Source organism: Trachurus japonicus, chromosome 12 (genome assembly GCF_045865225.1).
Source record: "Trachurus japonicus isolate A0001 chromosome 12, Traja_1.0".
In the NCBI taxonomy this organism is placed as follows: Eukaryota; Metazoa; Chordata; class Actinopteri; order Carangiformes; family Carangidae; genus Trachurus; species Trachurus japonicus.
The window spans coordinates 19,645,935-19,669,199 of NC_140918.1; the positions used below are offsets into that span (position 1 = coordinate 19,645,935).

General features: G+C 40.3%; 3 protein-coding genes across 15 annotated transcripts in view; all 3 read left to right on the forward strand.

Annotated features, from left to right (window-relative positions):
- The first annotated feature begins 4,326 nt into the window (after nt 1–4,326).
- Nucleotides 4,327–6,766, forward strand: pus1 (pseudouridine synthase 1). The gene is made up of 6 exons (XM_085793784.1): nt 4,327–4,685; nt 4,865–5,091; nt 5,180–5,317; nt 5,559–5,661; nt 5,762–6,462; nt 6,571–6,766. Exons 1-6 carry the CDS (start codon nt 4,622–4,624, stop codon nt 6,601–6,603), a joined length of 1,266 nt encoding a protein of 421 aa, XP_085649910.1. The 5' UTR covers nt 4,327–4,621; the 3' UTR covers nt 6,604–6,766.
- A 1,188-nt stretch (nt 6,767–7,954) lies between these two features.
- Nucleotides 7,955–11,773, forward strand: noc4l (nucleolar complex associated 4 homolog). Of its 2 annotated transcripts, none has more exons than XM_085793803.1 (15): nt 7,955–8,127; nt 8,267–8,387; nt 8,599–8,705; nt 8,895–9,002; nt 9,145–9,294; nt 9,387–9,489; nt 9,576–9,610; nt 9,691–9,741; nt 9,846–9,957; nt 10,130–10,190; nt 10,289–10,399; nt 10,573–10,736; nt 10,859–10,941; nt 11,113–11,226; nt 11,415–11,773. In XM_085793803.1, exons 1-15 carry the CDS (start codon nt 7,975–7,977, stop codon nt 11,532–11,534), a joined length of 1,593 nt encoding a protein of 530 aa, XP_085649929.1. In that variant the 5' UTR covers nt 7,955–7,974; the 3' UTR covers nt 11,535–11,773. The 2 variants fall into 2 exon arrangements, with proteins under 2 accessions (XP_085649929.1, XP_085649930.1); XM_085793804.1 differs by having other exon boundaries at nt 8,602–8,705.
- A 1,310-nt stretch (nt 11,774–13,083) lies between these two features.
- rimbp2a (RIMS binding protein 2a) overlaps nt 13,084–23,265 on the forward strand; it is a 59,948-nt gene continuing 49,766 nt past the window's right edge. For 9 of the 12 annotated variants that reach the window (XM_085793785.1, XM_085793787.1, XM_085793793.1 and 6 more), the window contains exon 1: nt 15,541–15,728. In XM_085793785.1, the coding sequence (XP_085649911.1) occupies nt 15,591–15,728 (138 nt within the window). In that variant the 5' untranslated portion in view covers nt 15,541–15,590. Of the gene's footprint in view, nt 13,399–14,146; nt 14,178–15,540; nt 15,729–23,265 lie in introns of those variants that run through there. The other 3 variants (XM_085793791.1, XM_085793797.1, XM_085793796.1) reach the window with 3 other exon arrangements.

The window sequence follows — 23,265 nt, forward strand, 5'->3', positions numbered from 1 at the left end:
ATATCAACCACCGCAGTCTTCAGTTCGCTGACTTAATGCCGCCCGTTTCTTCTTCTTTTAAAACGGCAGATTCCTGGCTAAATCATATCCAAATAGATTGGGTTTTTTTTTTAAACATGTGGCTGAGTTCAGCTCGGATCCCTTCGCCCGCTCTGCCTGTCTGTGTATTGCGGAATCACCAGCAGCGTCCTCATCGGCACCAATCGCGTTTGTCCGCTGCAGTTCTCGCGTACGTCGAATGCGGTGTTCAGTGTCCGCATGTGGAACAACCTCATTGGTCCGACATACCGGAAATCCTTCTCTCTCTCTCTCTCTCTCTCCCTCTCTCTCTCCATAACGATAATGCGTGGTGCGGTTGTGTGGTGTCATACAGTTACATGCCACATTTTCACATTACATTATTATACATTACATTCACTCACTCACTTTTTTTTTTTATTATTATTTTTTTTACATTTTCCACACAATTTCCAAATATAAGCCAAAGCAAAGTGTGCTATCCAGCAACAGGCAGTCTATAAATATGTTGTTACAGAAGGAATGATGGTGAATTTGATTGTTTTAAATCCGTTTCTCAATAATAGCCTTTATTTTGGAAAATGCACAACAAACTTGCCAGAAATAAGCCAAAAATTGTTTCTCCATCATCAAAATGGGTCTGTAGCCTATAGCTATCTGTTCACCTTGAATGAAATGTTATAACTGCTTCAAACAAGTCTATATTATGAGATCTCCACATATGAAGAATGTATCTTGTCAAAAGTGTAGGCTACTTTTTTGAATCAGTGGAATCAGAAAAACAACAGGCCTAGCCTATCAGGACTAAGTAACAGTAGAAAAAGGATTTCATTACTCTTATGGTGTATTGGCAATAGCCTATTTCATCACAGTAAATTACATATGACTCTTCGTCAGTGTTCATATATTCCTTTCTTTGTTCATTAATGTGAAATATTCTTTATCCTATTTCAGTGAAAGTGACAGGTAAATGAGGATAATATTTTATGTATAATAAATATTTTACTTTCCCTTGCTGTCATCACACACTCTTGCACTGCAGGCATCATTTTTATTGTCTTTGTCAGTGTTATTTGAAGTGTCTGTGAAAAATACCACTCTTTTTTAGATTGACAGAGCAAGCTGTGTTATAACACAGTCAGCCTTATCATTTGCTCTCTGGCCCTTAATCAAGAATTTATCTGTTAAATTAGTCACGGAAGTTGTTTTGATACTGTATAGAGTCAAATTGAGCAGCGACATATCAATCCTTTTTGCACCAGAGTGTAATCATACTTTGAAGAATTATATACACTGAGAGAAAATGAGAGAATTCAGTTAAAGGGTTAAACTCAAAATCCCTAAAGACAGTGGGATAGTTTCTGTGTGAGGTAGGCTATCTTTCAGCCCACAGTATCTGCTGTCTATCTGAAACTCAAGTTATTTTCAGACACTGAGATTAATGCATGCTGCCACAGACTCCTGTTCATTGACAAGAAAAAAAAATCTGCAACTACTCAGACACACAGCGTTTTGGGATAAAAATAAAGGTGCTGAGAAAGAGCTTAATCCTGTAATGCTCCATTTGCAAAAAGCATGATAATGCATGTGGAAAATAAAAACAAAAATACGCAATATCCCAATGTTTTTTCTACGCACATTAAACATGAATACAAACACACATGTTACTGTTTACGATAGTTAGTTTTGAAAGCACTTGATAAAAACCGAAGCAATCTAAAAAAGGATCATCACATTCCTACATGATGTAATGCAAATTAAAATGAAATAATGTGCTTAAGTTACAGCAGGTTATATACGGTAGGTATTCTGACCTCAGCCAAAATAGAGGATTCAAGATGCTTCTGTTGCAATGGACAGACTTTCTTTTAAACTACTGTCTAATGATAAAATGGATCCATTTTGAGAGCGCTATTTCAAGCTGAGTGTGTACTCAGTTCATCCTCATTGTCCATTCTAAAAACTGAGCACAGTGTCTCAAATAGTAGAAGCAGACTGACAATACTTCAAATTAGCTCAGAGCTACAAAAAAAGGAAAAGGATGTAGTCATTTCAAGCCTGATAATACATGCTTGATATAGTATAAGTCACATTGTTTAAGAGCGACTGGTACTTATTCTAAAAATAATTACTTTTACTTGATTCCCCTTCTATTTAGGGGATACAACGTGTGATGTTTGCTTTGTTCAGCACAGCAGCTTATATAACTCAGCCAGCAGGGTAACAGCTTCTGCAGCTGTGGATTTCATTACTAACAAAGAGGATGGCTTTTGATTAATTATTTTTTTGTTATGTATATGTGGAGGCAGTACACAGGCAGAGAGTGTCAATTCAACCTGATCAAGGTTGTGCTGTGCTGGATTCCTTGCACAGACTGCAGCCAGCTTACACTGTGTTGGAATAAAGGAGAGTGTGAGCTTTGCAGTGAGGTTTAGGTCTTTTTTTTTTTTTTTTTTTTTTAAAGCTTGGTAAATGGCTCTTTTTGAGGCCGGACTCTGTCTTCAGATGGTGGCTGCTCATTTCTTTCTGTCAGGCTTGAGATGAAACAGCGAGGATATAGTGAAGATGAACACTACTAGCTTTGTTTATGTCTATCTCCAGGGGATGGATGATCATTTTTTGCTGGTTCAGATCAGACCCCTATTACATAAGGTCGTCTTGGTCAAAGAAAATAATTGATTAAAATCCATGAAGAGACTTTTTTGAACATTTGAACATTATTCTCTGAGTTTATCTGCATACAATTTACAGTTTTTATGTGCCAACTGAAAGAAATTGTCTCTACACTCAGTAATTTTATAGCTTTTTAATTTTGGGAATTTAACACTTAGTCATGCCCCTGTTTGCTCCTGTCAAAACGAGAAGGCTATAAGCAATAAGTTAATAATCTAATTTAAAAATACTTCTCTTTAATCCCCCAAAGCCTTATAACAAGTCATGAGGAATCACTGTTTCCCATTTAGAATCACCATCATTCAGTAATGGGCACTTTTCCCATAACAAGCCTATGTTTGGCATCGGGTTTTCAGCTGAAAACTAGCTAATCACCTTATAAGGTGCTATAAAAAGTGCAAGTGTGCACTCTAAGGCCATCTCAGGATGAGAAGGTTAAAGGTTTGGCCCCTTGGCAACCAGACTTCCTTCTTGTTGCGGTGTCCTTGAGAAAGACATGAAGCTCTCACTGCTCTGTAAGTGCTGAGCCTCTTTACCGCTATAATTTGATGTCAGCATTTATCATCATGCATGACAGTTACATGAGTCACAGCACATTGTGATGAGTGACCACTGTAAATTGACACTGTAATACTTTATATGGTTTAATATGATGATGGAAAACATAGGCTATATACATCATGTAATTGATTTCTACAACAAGCCCATTTTTTATCAGGGTGTCTGCTTGCTTACATTATGAAGAGTTAAGGTGAGGTCTGCAGTGATGATTCAAGCGAAAGTGAGCAGTGCACACACATACACACAACCAAGAACAACAAGGTATTGTAGCACATGATATGTAAATTGGAGAACTCTGCATAAAAAAACAACAGCAACAAAAAACAAACAATTAAAGCCCAGCTGGCCCAGATTATTTACTGAAAATTGCAGTTGTTCTCATACAAGGCAAAAAAAGGGGGGGATTTTGGATTGAATATAGCCTAATATGATATGAGAATCAGATAAGGATAACCTAAAATACAATTTGGCGTCATTATGTTTAATACGTTTTTTTCATAGTAAATGGAAGACCTCTGTTCGTGTGATTTTGCCGCACCCAAGTGGACAAAGATGTCACTACACATAGACTTTCGCCTAAATTCCCTGCAATATGCATTTGGCTGAATGGGGGGCACTTTTCCCTTATTCTGCTCTGAAATGTAAAACACACAGAGACAGTATTATTACATCTAAACTGACTGTCGTGGAAGCATGTCTTTAAAAATCTGACGTGTGGTTGCTTTCTTAATTCCTTTTTTCAGAGTATGCCAATTTGATGGCCCAACTACGATACAGTGGACCTGCTGTTCAATCAAAGGCGTTATAAATCCGTCACTTGCCTATGTGGTTTGGTAAAAAAAAAAAAAAGAAAAAGAAAGAAAAAGAAGTTTTTTTTGTGATATTTGGTGTTGGATGTAGAATATCGCGTGTAAACAAAAGGGGTTTAAATAAATTCAACACTGCAGTTACAGAGGGTCATTAATAGACCATTTCATTAATTAAATGGTACAGCCCATAGACTGTAAAAAAAATGGTACAGTCCTGCTATGACGTACGCAAAACGAGAACGAGCAGGTCTCGCGATATTTTCACAGGTCAAAGTTGACCTGGCCATGTGAGTGTGTTGCCGTGTCTACCAAAGATTAGTTTGTGCAGTTTGCGCATTTCTCAGACGTATTCATCAATATAGTGACTAAAAAATTGGCACCAGAGGACTGTTTTTTTTTTTACGTGTTTGGTAAATGAAACATTTCGTACACGGAGCCGTATACAGATAGTTTTAGCAGGGTCGTGTGCTGCTTCGTTAGCCAGCTTCGCTTCAGTTCAGCTGATGTGACAGTTTGCATCTTTCAGTAGAAGAGTCCTCTTGATGATGGCTTAACCTGACATGTTGAAATTTCGACCACTGCTGAGTGCCTTAGTTAACCACACACTGACGTTGAAGACAAGCGGTAAGACAAGTCTCTATCTGCGCTGGAAGAATTCATTTTAATTACCTATTTATGTTGTTTCCTGTTTAAATGTGTGCAATATGTATTTGCTGTCTCTTTTCTGCTCACATCGCACAACTGTACTCTGTGTGACTCTATTCTATACACAGTGGTGACAGTGGCTGGTGTAATCTTCACAGGTGGCCTTTATCAGTCCAGTCGCATGATGAGTGAAGGATCTAAAGATGAGTCCACAGCCAAGCTGATGAAAAGAGCCAACGAGGAAAATGAAGCCTCTGCTGAAAGGGTGCAGGCTGCTAAAAGATTAAAAGCAGAGGGGGTACAAGCTGAAGATGAAAAGAAATATCCTAAGAAGAAAGTGGTCCTCCTCTTGGCCTACTCTGGAAAAGGATACTATGGCATGCAGGTGGATGTTACTCCCTCACTCAGTTTAGTTCTGTGCACTTTTTTATTTTGTTTATCTTGGCTTAAAATGTTCTGTTTCTTTGTTTCAGAGAAATCCCGGAACTTCTAAGTTTAGGACCATCGAAGATGAACTGGTCACTGCACTTGTTAAATCAGGTTGCATTCCTGAAAACCACGGGGATGACATGAAGAAGATGTCGTTTCAAAGATGTGCCAGAACAGATAAGGTGCGTCCATAGCATAATTTGAGTTCAGTGAACAGTGGTTGTCCTACACTGCAATTATAAAGAAAATGTTCAAATTTCCACTCAACCAGAGACATGTTTTTCAGTGTAATCTACCTTTGCATTGCCATGTTGTTTTACACATTCTCTAATGAGCACTATTCTATTATAAAAAACATATGAAATATTACTCGTATGTTATTGTATGTATAGTTTTGATGTTTATTTCAATGAACTTGTTTAGGGTGTGTCTGCTGCTGGCCAAGTGGTGTCTCTAAAGGTGTGGCTGATTGAAGACATCATTGAAAAAATCAATGAGCATCTGCCACCACAGATAAGAGTGCTTGGTGAGACTACTTATGCTGTATTACCTACTATTTGCTGAAATGGTAAGAGGACAGAATCTGTCATTGAGAAATAAAATGTTTTATATTTGGCCCTCCACAGGTCTTAAGCGGGTGACCCAGGGTTTCAATTCTAAAAACAACTGTGATGCTCGTACATACGCCTACATGCTTCCAACAGTGGCCTTCTCCCCAAAAGACTATGACACGGCGCATATAGCAGACTTTCGCTTGGAACCAGAGACACTTCAGCGAGTGAATCGTCTGTTCGCTCTCTACAAAGGCACTCATAACTTCCACAACTTCACCTCCCAGAAGGCTCCAAGTGACCCCAGTGCCCGCCGCTACATCACAGAGATGTCCTGCGGAGAGCCTTTTACCCGCAGCAATTCCCAATTTGCGGTGATCACTGTGCGAGGTCAGAGCTTTATGCTGCACCAAATCCGCAAGATGATTGGCTTGGTGATTGCGGTGATAAAGGGCTACGCGAAGGAGGACGTGATAGAGCGGAGCTGGGGACAGGACAAGGTGGATGTGCCCAAAGCTCCAGGACTGGGGCTGGTCCTGGAAAGGGTTCACTTTGACCGCTACAACAAACGCTTCGGTGGGGACGGGCTGCATGAGCGCCTGGAATGGGACGGCGAGGAAGAAGCAGTCAAGGCTTTTAAGGAGGCTCACATCTACCCCAGCATTGTTGAGACGGAGAACCAGGAGGGCTCCATGGTCAGCTGGATGTCAACGCTTCCTATCCATGATTTCGAAGCCACCGCCGCTGTAACACGAGACAATAAGGACCACAAACCGGTATGTGGGGATTCATAATAAAAGAACATTTGTTCAGAATACTGATGCATGATGTCAATAATCAGTTTTGCTACATTCTGATTCATCATTGTCACCTTTTTTCTCCAGGACAATGCAGAAGAAGGAAATGACTCAGACTAGGTCACACTACCTGCTGAAAGAAGAGACTCACCAAAACACTCTTTCTGTTGCTGGGAATTTGGCTTCCAATTTAGGTCTAAAGTGTATCTTCCAATGTTGACTTTTTTAGTGGGTTTAAATTGTGTTTCTCTTATACAAATGTTATTAAACAAACATGATAACAGATGCCTCTTTATTCTTTATTCCAATCATAGTTTCTTATTAATAATGTCATTGTGAAATCCTTGTGGATGCCTGTTCCATTTGTTTGGTGACTACGTCTGCAATTATAAATTATAAATTCATTTACATCAAAACAATTAGATGGACATTATATAGCAAATGTAATAGTTGCCACTGCCAGTTGTCTCTCACCAGCTTAAGTCTTTGTCTTGTCTCTATGGGTTTGGATTCTTGTGTCAAATCAAGTTGGTATCAAAGTTATGTAAACTCTTACGATAACATTGTGTGCTTTATTCAGCATATGGGCCTCTTTTCTATTCATTGATATTTTGTTTAAAACTCTTCTTAGCAGATAGTGTCATTTAAAACCTCAATTAATGTGAATTTCTTCGTAAACACAGTCTCCAAGTGCAGGTAATTAAAATACCTGTGAGAACTTGTAAGTTTGAATGATGATGAATCAGAAAAAAACATAGTCAAAGTTGAAACGAATGCTTTTATATTAGAACAAGCAAACAGAGGGCCCTCGGCACGTTTTAGTTTTTACTAGAGGGACAGACAACTAAAAAAAATGCAAAATGACTTTAAACGCTCAAAAATAACTACAAAGTAGGGAAAATGTTTGCAGTTGTAAGAAATGGAAAATAGTCAAAAATGAATTTAATTCATTTTTTGTATTTTGAATCTTTGTGGATGTCAATTGCCACTGTTGATGATTTTATGATATTATACAACTATCGATTACCTTAAATATGACAATAAGTGCTGAAGAAATGCAGTGTAGACTGTAGATAAAATATGTTTCCTTTTCATATACAGTCTATGGTCCCTGACTAGAGTATCTTTGCTGAGGTGTAAACCATACTGTAAAAAATCATACCGGTAAGCTAAAACGTCAACCTCCAGCCACTAGGTGGCGATACAACAAATGTATGGGTATGATTTATGTCGCATTCATGTCCTCGGGACGTAGAGTAAATTACGGTTTCCATCCTCTACGTGCTCCCACGGCTTTGAAATAAGTGATAAAATCTAAACTATTCATGTTATCTATACAAAAATATGTTTAAACAATCTACTGAAATGATAAGTTTAAAGTCATAAGAAATTTCTTTTAGAATGTGTGCCCTGCATTATCCTTGTTGTTATGTAGTTTAGGATTTTCATATTCTTCACACGGGACGTGAATGCACCATTTCTGAGTCAAACATGGCGCCGGCCAAAAAACGCAACGTGAGTTCGGCAAAATCAACAGAACAAAGTGTAAAAACAGCTAAAATCGACCTGAAAAGCAAAGTCGAGAGTATACTGGAGAGCAGAAAACACGCCAACGATGTCTTCGACGTACTGGAGTTCCTTCAGGTAGATAAACACAACACACACACGAGTGGAAACACACAAGTGGAAACACGCTGCTCAGCTGCTTGGGCCAACATTACAGTAGTTAACATCTTATTTAGGTGACTAAAACTTTACTCTTTATTCACGTGTATGTTTGCAGTCTGAAAAAGAGAAGGATGTTATCGGTGCTGTCGGTTCGTGCAGCAGATTGTTCTGCACCTTGTTGGAGAGAAAAGACCTGTTTGTGGGTAAACTGCCCGCAGAGGAGGAAGCATTGACCGGTGAGGACAGGCTCATTACCTATAATTGATCAGTTGAACGAATCTATTCATGAGATGTATCTGAGTATGTTCCCCAAAGCGAAAGTCATGTTGAGATAATATATGAACCTGCAGCTCATAGTTCATGGCAATATATTTAAGAACTGTTACTCTTTTATATTGAGAGAAATAACATCTTTAATCTGTCTGTCTGTTGTTTTGTCTTTTACAGGAGGGTATAGTGCTGAGGAGAAGTACCGCATCTTCATGAGACACCGTTACAACAGTTGTGTGGAGATGCTGCTTGAGCACCTCAGCCATGAAGTTTACAACATCAAGGTAGGTTGACTATCCTACATGGGTAGAAAGCCCTTTTAAAGGAAACAAAAGCATGTAGATTGTTGAATTTGTATACTGCCATGGCACAAAAGTGAAACCTTGTCAGCAATCAACACTTCATTGTTACCCATCCATTGGTCAAACATTATGCAGTGTTTTAAATGAAGGTGTCTCTCTGTCCGAACACAGGAGAGCGCCCTGTGCTGCCTGATGAAGTTTGCGGCAGAAGAAGGACAGCATCCTCTCGAGGACTTGGACTGGAGTGAACACTACACCTTCCCGAGGGAACTCATCCAGGTTGGATTATGTGAAATCTGTATGACATTTGATGTATTGATAATGATACTTGTTTTTAATCTGTTCTGTTGTGCAACTTCAGTCATTTCTTCTCTGCAGTTGACAAAGGCGTGCTGACATTTCTGTCTCATGTAATGAACAGGCGGTGGTGTCCAGACTGCTGCCCAAAACCACAGACAACTCCCTGCTCATCTCCAGGTTCCAGGAGTTCCTCGAGATGGAGGATGTCCGCTATTATGTCATGAGCTCCATTCGTGAGAATGTGGGCAAAGTCATGGAGCAAAACAAAGGGGTAGGAGAACTCTACGTAGCTTTATGTATATTATGTTTTTTCATGGGGTAAATATTGCTTCGTGTGCTGATATTGGTTTGTCTTCTTCTTAGGAAGTGGTACCTATATACCAGAACAACGTGTTCACCCTCATGTCCAACATTAGTTTGCCGAGCCAGGAGTCAGAGCTCACTAACTTCATGGTCACACAGGAAGGTAAGAACTCCCATAATGCCATAATAAAGTAATTATTAATCGTACATTCCTTTTTTGTGAGATATTAATGAGATAATGATTTTCAGCAAAACATGAGGACTGGAAAGCTGCTAAACTGAATGTAAGTAAAATGTCAATCATCACTTTCTGCTTGCACCAGAAATGGATATGTGAATGAGATTGTACATGACCTCATTACAGGAGCACAAGCGTGTCTTTGAGAGGATGTGGCTCGGCTTTCTCAAGTATAAGGTAAATATCTGGACTGCACAATCGTCATTTTTAATCTCATCTATGACACTGTGCCATTTAACACTGTGCTTTGTCTAATTATTTGTTTCCCTTTTCTATTATAGTTGCCTAGCAGCATGTATAAAAAGATCTTGGTGATCCTCCATGAGTCCATTTTGCCCAGCATGAGTAAACCTGCTCTGATGATTGACTTCCTGACTGCTGCCTATGAAGTTGGTAAGTAGTACATGAGGTTTAATTGTGACAACACTCTAATAACTCAATGTGAGCTCACACTGACTGTTTTAAAGATACCTATCTCTCACACCTGTTTTTCAGGATGTAATATTTGCATTGAGTGATGATAATCATGAACTGATGATGTGTTGTCGCACCTTTTGTTGAATAGGTGGGGCGATCAGCCTGCTGGCACTCAACGGTCTTTTTGTCCTCATACATCAACACAACCTGTGAGTATCATGCAGAAATATTTTTTTCACATTGAGTACTGAGTAGAAAAAACTTGAGAACAATGAAATAAAATTGTACATAACTTTTTTTTTTTTAGGGATTACCCTGATTTCTACAAGAAGCTGTATAATCTGCTCGAGCCCTCTATTTTCCATGTGAAGTACAGAGCACGCTTCTTCCACTTAGCCAACCTCTTCCTTAGCTCCAGGTAAGATCACGCATGCTTCACTTAAAAGAACTTTAAGCCGTGTTTATCCAACTAGAGCGGTCTGCAGCTCTTCTCTTGTTACGTACAGTTGCTTCCAACTATTCAAGATAATGAGCATTAAAAATGTTTGTCTTTACTTCAGTAACTTCATGTGTGTTTGTCCTTGACCCCAGTCACTTACCGATGTACCTAGTGGCTGCCTTTACCAAGCGCCTGGCTCGTTTGGCCCTTACAGCGCCACCCACAGGCCTCCTGATAGTGCTGCCTCTCATCTACAACTTGATCCGTCGCCACCCGTCCTGCAGAATCCTTATCCATAAACCCAGCACAGAGAATGGTGAGAGTCTCAGTTTATGGTTTGAAATTGCCAACATTTAAAAAAATATATATTCTTGCCACTATGATCTTCCTCTACCACCCAAGAAGCAATTAAATGTTTATTTGTCTTTATAATGACAGAGTCTCTGGAGGACCCTTATCTAATGGATGAAGAGGACCCTGCTAAGAGCTGTGCCTTAGAGAGCAGTTTGTGGGAAATTAAGGTGTGTTCAGGAATCACAAAATCAACCACCCACTACATCAAACTTGCCATATTTTTTCCCGATGTTGACTGGAAAGCAACGATGGAGAAACATAGGAATCTATTATCTATTTATTTGATTTTTTTATTGAGGTAGACTCAATTTCTTTTGTGCCTTTCTCGATTTCTGCAGACGTTGCAAAAACATTACAATCCAGATGTGGCCAAAGCTGCCATGTTGATTAACACGCCTCTGTCAGAGCAAGAGGATGACATCAGCGAAGTACTGGAGACAACAGTACATGAGGTAATGTGACATTCACAAACTTAATTGAATTCCACATTGAATTAACTCAATTGTTTAGGCAATAGTGGCACAATTCTTTCTTATAGTGCATGCAAACTAAATGTAATTTAACTCAGTCATGGTAATATTTATCTTATACTCAAAGTAATCTAATTAATGTGAATAATGTCCCTTGTTCTTATCCCCAGCTGATGGAGAGAGACCTGAAGCAGACTAAGAACAAGAGCGTCCCACTGGAGTTTGAAACGGCCTCTCAGTTACTTAAAGGAGGGGGAGATGTGCTGGGGCAGCACTTCTGTCTGAATTAAATTAAAGTGAAAACAAGGGGCTGCATTTACAGCGTAGTATCCGTGTCTGGGACCAGCTCATCTATCACAGTTTGGTCTGACTATTCTAAAGAATAATTACACAAAAGCCTTTTTGAGAGCAGCAGCTGCAACATAAGTGTTTGATCAAGGGTTGTGTTGACATGTTTTTTTTAAATTTTCCATGACTGTTGGTGTCCTGAATGTTTGACTATTGTACATCAATAGAAACCTTTCCCAAAGCTCATTCTCCTACTGCCTGAATTACTCCATAATAAACACACCAGAGACTGATAAACGCTGCAGCTTCACAAATTAGAAAATTTCCTCACAGAAATTTTGAAAGTGCTAAGGGGGTGCTGCCGGGGTGTGATCTCTGTCAACATGGGGCCAACCCGGGAACAATATGGCCTTGGGCTCGACCAGGCGCGTTGATATGTGTGTGTGTGTGTGATATGCTTTTGGTGTTTTTAGAGTAAATATTTTGGAAAATCATGCAAGCTAGAAACAGGAGGAAATCTGCTCTAAATTGTGTATTGCAGATGGGCTATGTAAGATCATGTGAACTTAAATAATTTGACACAGAAGAACAAGAGGAAGAAACATGCAGGTCAGGATAACACTACACACTGACTCTAAGGAGCTATCAACCTGTGTGTGTGTGACTTTGACAGTAACACAGGTTGTGATAGAAACCTTAAAGCAATACTTAAGGCGATTAATGCTGCAAACATCCTGCATCTTCGTAATATCTGATTCTGATTTAAAACACCTGTGTGTCAGCTTGCCCCTAGGTTGCCATGGTGATTTTACCAGGTTATTCTTTACTAGTGAGAGACTCGGGTAAAAAAAACGTACCTTTCAAAACCTCTAATGGCTATAGAGTTCAGGGCTAATAAAAGGTTTCCTTGGCTTATTGTATTGTTGTACATTTGCTCTGCTCTGACAACAGGTTGTCATTTTCTCAGGAGGTGGGGGCCATATAGCCCACTGGATATTTTTTGTTTATCAGTTGGTAAATGCCAGAGAAGGACTTTGATGCTAAACTGTGCTACCACTTCTTGAGAGAGCTGTGTAGGATCGCCTGAGCTGCAGCGTTTTCACTTAAGGCTTTTATACCCAGGTAAGTGACCATGCTGGACCTGACATGTTGGCTACTCACATCAAATTTGCTAATAAATGATGAGGTAATGACTTGGTGTGTGTGCCAAGTTCAGAGGCGCTAATTAGCCAATCTGGCTAAGTGCAAACACCTGTGTTAGCCCACTGTTAGGTAATATAACTGCTTCAAGTTTTTATTTGTTACAAAACAACGTGTTATGTAACAACTAATGCTGTGAGCTTATAAGAAATATATCTAATATGCTACAAGGAGACAAAGAAGAATCTCAACGTCCTCCCGCTCATTTTATCATGACAGGTGAGAAAATTGCCTTGAATGCTTTCCCCCCCTTTCCATCTCTATGTTTCACCTTTCTTGTTAGGTGGCCATATGGCTTCACAGCAGGCAGCCCTGGGTACAAGAACACCGTGAGAGAAAATTCAGCATCACAACTGTTTGAAAAAGAGCAAGTCATATGAGGAGGAAGCTGTCCAAACAATGTGCCCACAGATGGACACACACACACAGTTATGAGGAGCAAACCATATCTGGAGCCGTGGAAGCTACAGAGTCCGCACTAAACCTCTGCTGTATGTTAGATTTTTATGTGGTGCATTTAGTTATTTTCCTTTTTTTGTTGTTATTATGAAGGATTACATGCGGCAGACATGACACCAAGCTCTGCCAAGACCGACAAGGCGGGAAGCCAAAATAGAGGATCACAGCGAAGAGGATGAGAGACACTGAAGAGACTCACTTAAATGGGTAATAATCTTTTTAAGTGAAACTTGCGGCAAAGTGTAGTAGCCTATAGCCTTAATGTAAGAATGTTTTGCACGTTATCAAGTCCTACATTAGGCTACCAAATTGTTTTTATCCTCCTGTGACGTGGTGCAAACTGCAGTTGTAGCCTGCAAAGTTTTTCTCCACTGGCAGATGAGGTGCAAATAGCTTTACACACTTGTGGATCTTGGTGCAGCAGGGCTGTAAAACCATACACAGCTGATTTTGTAGAAGATTTTGTTTAATTGAAAATGAAATAGGGTAATGATCCCATTTCCTGAACTGCACTTGATTCTGTGCTAGCCAATTGATTTTTTTTTTTTAAAGGGTATTAGTTTAGTGTAAACAATGCAACAATGAGTTTACAGAGTCCAGCTAAGTTGAGGACATGGGCTCATGACAGTAAACCACTGATGTCTTATTCAGAGGGAGATTACATAGCTAACCCTAAGCCTAAAAAAAAAGCTGTGTTATCCTGAAATTAATCTTAGTAATTGATCGATAGATTGATTAATAGGTAGATGGCAAATGAGAAACCTCATCCAGGCCTGGATAAGTGACGTAGGCACAGCTCTCTCCTCTCACTTTGATAAATCTGTGAGAGAGATGCTTTGGCAGCACTGCAGGTTCACAGAGGTCTTGGCAGTACGGGACATTTCTGCATAAATCTACAGGACTCCTGAGCTTTGTGTGGTGGTGTTGTTGTTGTGTCTGTCCTCCTCCTCCACAGTCCCCCTGCGAGGAAATAGAAGCTGTCCAAGGTGAGTCAGCACTGAGAAGCTGTTTGAGCATTTGGCTGAGACTCTGAGAGATACAAGAGAAGAGAGACGATTAATCCTAATGTTTTTTTCTCTTACCTGGGAGAGAGAGAGAGAGCAAATATGAAAACAAATGACTTTTATTCCCTCTTTATCCATTAGTTATTAATTGTTGATGGTACCCAAATGTCAGTGGGCTTTGTTTAGCTGTTACTGAGCAAGATCAATAGTCAATTTATTTATTTATTCTTTTTTTTTTAAATGTGATCTTGTGCTGTTTTAATTTATTTCAAAAACAAATGCATTAGTCTGAAAGAGAAAAGATGAATGAAATCAGCTGTTGGAGTATTTGATATGATGCGGCTATGGAGTCAGATAAATCAAATCTCCTGAGGTACAAGCAGCATTAACCTTCTTAACTTTCCACGTGCTGGTGGTCTACATTATAGTCACTGTGGTGGATATAGGCACTCCTTTGTGTAAGTGTGTGTGTGTGTGTGTGTTTGCACAAAGGTACAAAGCAGGTCAACATAGATGGGGATTTGAGGACTGATAAAAGCTGATGTTTTTTCTACACTCCCCTCTGTCATTGTGTTGCTGTGATACAGTAATCCCCTCTTATGTAACTGAGTGGATCTCTCTCTCTCTCACTCTCTCTCACTCTGACTGAACACACTCATACACATGCACATGGCCACACACATGTAAATATCAATCTTTCCGGTCGGCACCTGCCAATACACGTAGAGGAAGCGATGCAGGGGGCAACAATGTTAAGTTGGAGCAGTTACTTTACTTACAATATGTGGCCGATTTTGCTGTCAGAGATTGATAATGAACTTAAAGGAAAACTGACATTAACAAGCAAATTATGTGATTTTAATGAAAGAAGATGAAGGAATTGTACAGTAAGTGCCAGAGAGCTTTTTGCTAGATCCATTACATATGTATATGCAGTATCCCATTCATTCTTTGTTGTTTTTATGTAATATAATATGTGTGTTGCTTTTTGTTTTGCTTGAAATTATGGCAATTTCTAAATTAAAGTTTGTTAGGTGGAAGCATACTCAATTTCAGAATGAAATGCATGAATGGAAAATGACTCATCTTTGTATGTAATATTACTTCAGGTGAGTTGTCATGCTATTATCTCTATGCCATGCTCAATTTACAAACAAGTCAAATTCAGTGTGATTCAGTTGCATGCATGCATTTTATTCTAGACAGTATGTAGAAGTACAGTTGTTTGTCAAAGTGAAATTAAGTGAAAGCTTTCAAGTACGGAAGTAAGGAAAAATAATAATCCTTATGCAATAATATGCATTCAGCTGTACATTTTCAGGCTTCTGTGCAATATATTTGTATGGTTTGTTTGATAGTGTGTTATTTCTGCCTGTGTGGGTTTTGCAGGTGATAATGCGGAATCACACGTCTGGTCCTAATGTGGAGGAGCTGCTGAGGCAGTCTCAGATGGAGTTACAGTGGATCCAGAGACAGCTAGCTATGATTGCTGCCAGAAACCTACACCATCATCACCTGCACTCCAAGGTCAAGGTACTGTGATACCACATACTGTATGCCCGTGTTACTACTACTGCTACTACAGATACTACATGTAATAGAAAATAACTTGATGACTCTACCTGTTGTTATGGTGCCACTATAAAATTATGGATTGGGGCTGAGTTTAAGCTCTTTATTAGCTGCATCAATGTCCTTGATTCATAAACTACACATGCATGGCTGAAAACTGATAATGGTGTGCAAGTAAGTGTCTTTAAATGAAAATACTCTGTCATGGGCCATTGTGATTATGCATTATCATCCCCAATAATAATAATGTCTATATGGCTTTATGTTCCTACTAACATGATAAAATGAAAATTATCCTGAACATTAAACAGACCTCTTGTGTTATTAGTCCACTTGAGAGGAGGAAATCTGGGGATAAAGCAACAAATTTATGACCTGTCCTTAGAAAAAAGGAACATCTGCTCAACCTAATCTGATCTTCATTACACATTATTATGACGTAACATCAGAGAACTCTTTTCAGAGTTATCAGCTGTCCTCCGCAGTCTGTCAGCCACCTTTTCCAGCACATTCCTTACAGCACAAAGAATGAGTGATGCATTGCTCATTGTGTTGTGTTTTGGGCCTTATGTTGTTGGATTGTCTGTGTTTCCCATACTTATAAACATATCCCAGTAGTGCCTTGAAGAAATTTCTTTAAATTTGGCACAAATGTTTCCTTGGACTCAAAGATGAACTGATTAGATTTTGATGATTGAGGTCACTGTGACCTCACAAAACATGTATTGGGCCATAATTCATTATGATACAATTTAAGTGTCTAATGGGATGAAATAATGACATGATGGCATTTTATATCCAAAAGGTCAAAGGTCAAATCCACTGCATGTGACATCCTAATGTTCTCCAAAAACACTTATCTAGCCATAATTTAACAACTCTGGAACCAAAGGAGGGATGGTGACCATATTTCACTTTGCTGACACAGAGCAAGCAGGCAGAGCAAGATGTTCACAGAATATTTCTCCAAACTATCTTATGACAGTGTAACAAAATAATTATCTGGAAGTCACCGTTATTATTGGTGAATGTTGTTTAATCTCATTCGAGCTGTGCACAGACATCTGACCACAAATCCATTGTTTTCAGTAATGGTTTACCTGTGACCCTAACAACTGTACACCTGTCTATTGTGTTTCTAACTCTTTCTATAGCCTACAACAGGGATTTTGATGGCAACCAGTAGGTTACATTACTGTTTTGCCTTGCACTAAGTATTTGATTCCATGATAGGGTTAGGGTTAGGCTATAAGATAGGAAAACCAGGGTTTTAAACAAACATGCAACCAATGACACTATCCTAGATGGTCTGGATAGTTGTATACTTGTAGGCTACCCTATTCCGAGTCTTCAGTACTAAATAAAACTTGAAAAACAGACCAAGCCACGATGTGGTCCAAAGCTAACAGCTTGTTTAAGTTGTTAAACGACTCTTTGCCTACAGCTATTTGCATATTTTATTTCTGCTCAATCCACTTTCTATGTGTTCCTGTACCCCAGTCTCAAAGGGCTCCATGTCAGGCCTGAAAACCAATTCACTGCGAGAGTAATGCGTCTAGCGCAAGGATGGGAACAGACAGTGAGCAAGTGTTGCTAGGCAACAGAGTGGAACAGAGCGTATGGTCTGCTCTCTCTCCTCACTCACACACACTTAGTGTCTCTTTCTTTCTGTCCTCTCCTCTGTCCTGTGGCTTCGTCCCAGTGCTAAGCAGAGAAAGGCTATTGAATGAATACGCCGTGCCTGCTGCTGATCTCACTTCACTAAAACCGCCACACTGATTCAATTTGAACCCCCCTGATGAGGGGTTTAAAAAGGGTGAAGAGAGCAAAGAGATGCTTGTGCGTGAGGTTTGTCCAGGAACATGATGGCACAGATTTGATTTAATGCTAGAGGAAACTTACAGAAACAAGTAGTAATACCAAAGAGAAGCAAAGTGCATTGACAAATTCAGACCCCTTTTTTCACATTTTGTTATGTTTTAGCCTAATGCCAATTTTTCCCCTCCTGTCAGGAAGTCATAATGACAAAACCAAAACAGACTTTTAGACATTTCTCATTTTTTGGAGAAAGGAGAAACTGAAATCACATTATCCCATGAGCATTCAGACCCTTTACACAGTACTTAGTTGAAGCACCTTTGACAGAGATTACAGACTTATGTCTTCTTGGCTATGATGCAACAAGCATTGCACCCTTGGATTTGGGCATTTTCTGGCAGATCCTCTCAGAGACTGTCAGGTTGGATGAGGACCGTCAGTAGGCAGCCGTTCTGGTCTCCTCAGAGATGTTTGACTTGGCTCAATTTGGGGCTCTGGCTGGGCCACAGGGCATTTCAGTTGTCCCTGTGTCACTGCTGTGTTTTTCTTTTTTTGGATGTCTGTTTAGGCTCACTGTCTTGTTGGAAGGCAAACCTTAAGCCTAGTCTGAGGTCCTGAGGGCTCTGAGCCTGCTGATGATCCTTTAGCTTTCAATACTGACCTGTCACTGAAAGACACATCATGTCTGTATTCCTCCTGCTTGGAACTGAGTCAAACTTTCACTGAATAGTGAGGTCTATCTGGCCACTCTGCCAAACAGCTGAGATCAGTGAAGTGCTGCATTTATGTTTGTTATTTTGGAAGTCCCCCCCCCAGGGTCGCTGGAGCTCCAACAATCAGATTCTTGGGAATCTCTCAAAAACGCCCCTCTCCCTCAGCGGCTCAGTTTGGTCAGGTCACCAGTTCTAGGTCCCAGTTGTTAAAAACTTTTTGAATTTAAGATTTATGGAGGACTCTGTGCTCTAGGGAGCCTACAATGTAGCTGAATTTTTTTTTTGTAGTTTTCCCTGTATCAGTTGCTCCCTGCAGGTATAGTTCTTGCAAACCCATGGCTTGGTTTTGTTCTGTCATATGTGAGACCTTATTATAGTCAGGTGTGTGCCATGTACAATCAGCTGAATTTGTCACAGGTGAGCTCCAGCCTAGGTGTAGAAACTACACAAAGACGATCAAGAGAAATGGGAGACACCTGAGCGAGAGTTCAAGTCGGTCTGAATATTTCTGTGAATGTAATTCTTCTCAATTCAACATAACAAAATGTGGGGAAAAAAAGTGAATGGGTCTGAATATCCTCTGAATGCACTGTATGTACATGTTGAGTGGAGAAAAGTAAGACACAGATAGTGAAACTGGGACATTGGACCATAATCTGCCCTGTTTGGGAGATACAGTATGTTCAGATTGAAAGATGCTCATCTACGATGTAATGATTTACAGACTCACACAGCCCATCTAATGAAAGCTGTCATGCATGTTTTTTTCCCCCGCATGTGTGATGCTTATGGTCAGTTGAACAGGCCGTGCATGATGTCTGCATGAGTGAGACGGAGTGATAAAAAAAAGGGGGGGGGGGGGTTTAAAGCACAACAGGAGGGAGGCATGCAGGAGAAGGCGTTAACACGTTCAGGGATAGGACTGAGGGAGTGTGCGTGTGTGTGGGTGAGAACCATGAAGCCTCTGTAGCATAGTGTGTGTTTTTGCTCACACTGTTAGGGTGCTGCTACAGCTGTGTACAGAGCGGGCGGGCTAGTAAAGCTGCAGACTGGAAACGCTCATTGCGACTGCACACACAGGCACTCATACACCGGCTTACGCATGTACACACATGGACGTGTTGCCTCTGCCTTCAGTGCCAGCTTGTGATGTGACGTGATGGGATGAGAGTCATTTTGGGACAAAGGGGGTACTGCCTTTAAGGTAGGGAAGCTGTCATTTTCTGTATCAGAAAAACAGGCGTTAGGATTGTTGTCCCGCACCCCTTTTTACATTGATAGGTAGTCGTTTTTTTCTGACTCCCGAAACACACAAATGATACACTTGATGTTACTGCAGCTACCATGGCTCTTAATGATATGATCATTTTTGGGAAACATATATTGCCTCCGAGGATCTGCCTTGGTGATAGTGATTTTTTTCCTCTCCCCAGTAATTAACTGACAAGATTTATAGCGGTCTGTCTGAGCCCCCCCCCCCCCAAATTAAAGCTGTACATTCACGGGTGACTGCACCATGCAGCACTGATGTAAGTATTTCACTCACACACCAGATGGCGATATGACAATCCATTTAAATCACACCTAGTCAGAATAAGATTACTTTAGGGTTGCCTGGTAGCTTGGTTGGCTGAGCACATGCCACTTAACCACAATGCCCTTGGTTCAAATCCAGCCACCACATGCTGCTCTTCTAATCCATTCTACTGTGTACCCATAAGTCATCTGACAAAGCTGAAATGCAAGAAAACAAATGCTAGAAAATGAAAACATGGTTTGAGAGCCATTGAATGAATATACGCGTAACATTTGTATCATGGTGATTTAAAATTTAGTAGCTATTAATTACTGCAGGAGTGGAGAGGAGCCTTACACTGCATGGAATAAAGTAGTAAAAAGCCCCTATTACATAATTATATGCTGTAACATCTTAATAGCTAGCTACCCACATTATCTGCTTTGTGTAATAAACACTAACCCCAGATCCTTTTGTTCATCAGCACGTCAGAAAATTCACAGAAATAAAATTGACTGTATTTTTTGTTTCCTGCTCTGGGGAAATGTATAGCCAATGTTGTTTCAAAAGGAATAGATCATTCCTGGGCTACAATCTGTGAATTTTTGATTATTGAAAATGTCTTTATACCCTCATGGTTGCTATTCTGGACACAAACTCAGCAGGTGGGAGAAGCATATATACCATTGAGTGGAGATTCCCCTCAAGCATTTTTTCACATTTATTTGTGAGCACTAGGGGCTTGGAAGTCAGTGTCCATAAGAGGCAGATTTTAGGCTGGCAAATCAGTGTTTGAAATGTTCAGTTCTGTCTGACCTCCAGGCAAAACTTGTTTGTAGCTCAAGTAGTCCTTTTCCTGTGGCTGGACTTACTAAAGCTTGAAAGCACTATTTGAAGAAAAACAGACAGACTCTTATTTAATAAGCTTGGGGTACACAGGCAACATGACATTTTTAATAAACTGCACAGCATCACTAGATCAGAGAAACATATAAGCTATTGAAATATGTATGCAGACAAACAATTGGAGATGATTGTTTTTTGTTTGTGCATGCCTGTCCCACTGTGATGATAACAAACAGAAAGAGCAAAATGTAATATTAAACACACAAAGGAACGTTATTGATGTAATGGTAAGTCTCAAGGTAGCTGCCACAGGTTTTTTCTCTCACTCACTCTTTATGATTGCTTAGTGTGTAGTTTTTCCTTAACTAATTACACTGAACAAAAATATAAACACAACACTTATGCTTATGCTCCTGTTTTTCACGAGCTGAACTCAAAGATCTAAAATGTTTTCTATGTACACAAAAGAACTATTTCTCTCAAATATCGTTCACAAATCTGTATAAATCTGTGTTCGTTAGCACTTCTCCTTTGCTGAGATAATCCATCCACCTCACAGGTGTGGCATATCAAGATGCTGATTAGACTAGCCTCGCATCACCAGGCTCTTCAGAGAGGAGAAGAGCCTGGTTTCTGTTTACTCCGAATTTTGTCTGCATTCTGGTTCCGGTCTTGAGAGCAGATCCGGAAATCACCAAATTCACCAAAGTAAAAGTGTTCACCAACATAAAACTTATAAAAAAGGGGAAGTGTTTAGCTCAGTTGGTAGAGCACCTGCCCCATGTGTTGAGGCTATAGTCCTCACTGCAGGCAGGCGGCCCCGGTTCGAATCCCGTGTCGAGCAGCCCTATCCTGTGTGTCATTCCCCCCCTCTCTGCCTCCCATTTCCTGTCTCTCTCTCAACTCTCCTGTCCATTAAAGGTGAAAATTATTATATTATAAAAAATATATAAAAACAACAACCTATAAAATAGACAATAACTTGCAATACAATTAAATACAATAAAAGAAAAAGGTTAACTTAATGGCTCTTGGATTTTGACTGAAAGGCCTCTCTCTCGCCCTGGTTCCGGTTGCTTACCAAAACAGCAAGTCAACAGCCCGAGACTATGATTAGACAGCATGATTATTGCACAGGTGTTCCTTAGGCTGGCCACAATACAAGGCCACTCTAAAATGTGCAGTCTTATCACACATCACAATGCCACAGATGTCGCAAGTTTGAGGGAGTGTGCAGTTGGCCTGCTGACTGCAGGAATGTCCACCGGAGCTGTTGCCCGTGAATGGGGTCTATGCACAGCTCCACCACTTCCTGAATTTAAGGCAGGTCCTTCATTTCCTGTCTTACATTATTGGACACACTGATTAATCCAGGTGTGTCTGGGTAGTCACAATGGTCAGACACACCTGGATTAATCAGTTTGTCCAATAATGTAAGACAGGAAATGAAGGACCTGCCTTAAATTCAGGAAGTGGTGGAGCTGTGCATAGAGCCTATTGAATGTTCATTTCTCTACCATAAGCCGTCTCCAAAGGCATTTCAGAGAATTTGGCAGAATTTACATCCAACCGGCCTCACAACCGCAGACCACGTGTAACCACACCAGCCCAGGACCTCCACATCCAGCATGCTCACCTCCAAGATCGTCTGAGACCAGCCACCTGGAAAGCTGCTGCGACAATCGGTTTGCATAACCAAAGAATTTCTGCACAAACTGTCAGAAACCGTCTCAGGGAAGCGTATGCTTGTCGTCCTCATTGGGGTCTCGACCTGACTGCAGTTCATCGTTGTAACCGACATTCGATGGCGTCTGCCACTTTGGAGAGGTGTTCTCATCACTGTTATGTCACCCATTAAGCATGTTTGGGATGCTCTGGATCGTGTATATGACAGCGTGTTCCAGTTCCTGCCAATATCCAGCAACTTTGCACAGCCATTGAAAAGGAGTGAACCAACACTTCACAGGCCACAATCAACAACCTGATCAACCTGAAGGAGATGTGTTCCACTGTGAGAGGCAAATACTGACTGGTTTTATGACCCCCACACCTGTGGAATATTCATGCTGTCTAATCAGCATCTTGACATGCCACACCTGTGAGGTGGATGGATTATCTTGGCAAAGGAGAAATGCTCACTAACACAGATTTAGACAGATTTTTTAACAATATTTGAGAAAAATAGTTATTTTGTGTTCATAGAAAACATTTTAGATCAAAAGTATTGCGTTTATATTTTTGTTCAGTGTATTTCCTTTGCCCCAATGTCGCCTTACTACGCATATATTTCTGGCCATTCACAGTGGTTTATCTGGATAAGCTGTTTTCTACAGTCTTAATGGCTAAGAAAGTCCAGAGCATTTCAAGGCAGACCTACCGTGGTATTTTATCACACAATGAACATCATATTGGCAAAATCTGGATATTGGTAACATTTGCATTATATAATACCTGGTATAGAGTGTCACTGTGTTTTCTGACCCATCCACACTGAAATAAAAGGCTGGCTCTGGGAGTAGATGAAGACACTGTCCCCCTCAGGTCTTCCCTTTCTGGCTCACATTTAGCAGGACATGATGTCGGTATTTCCTGTGGCCCCAGAGTT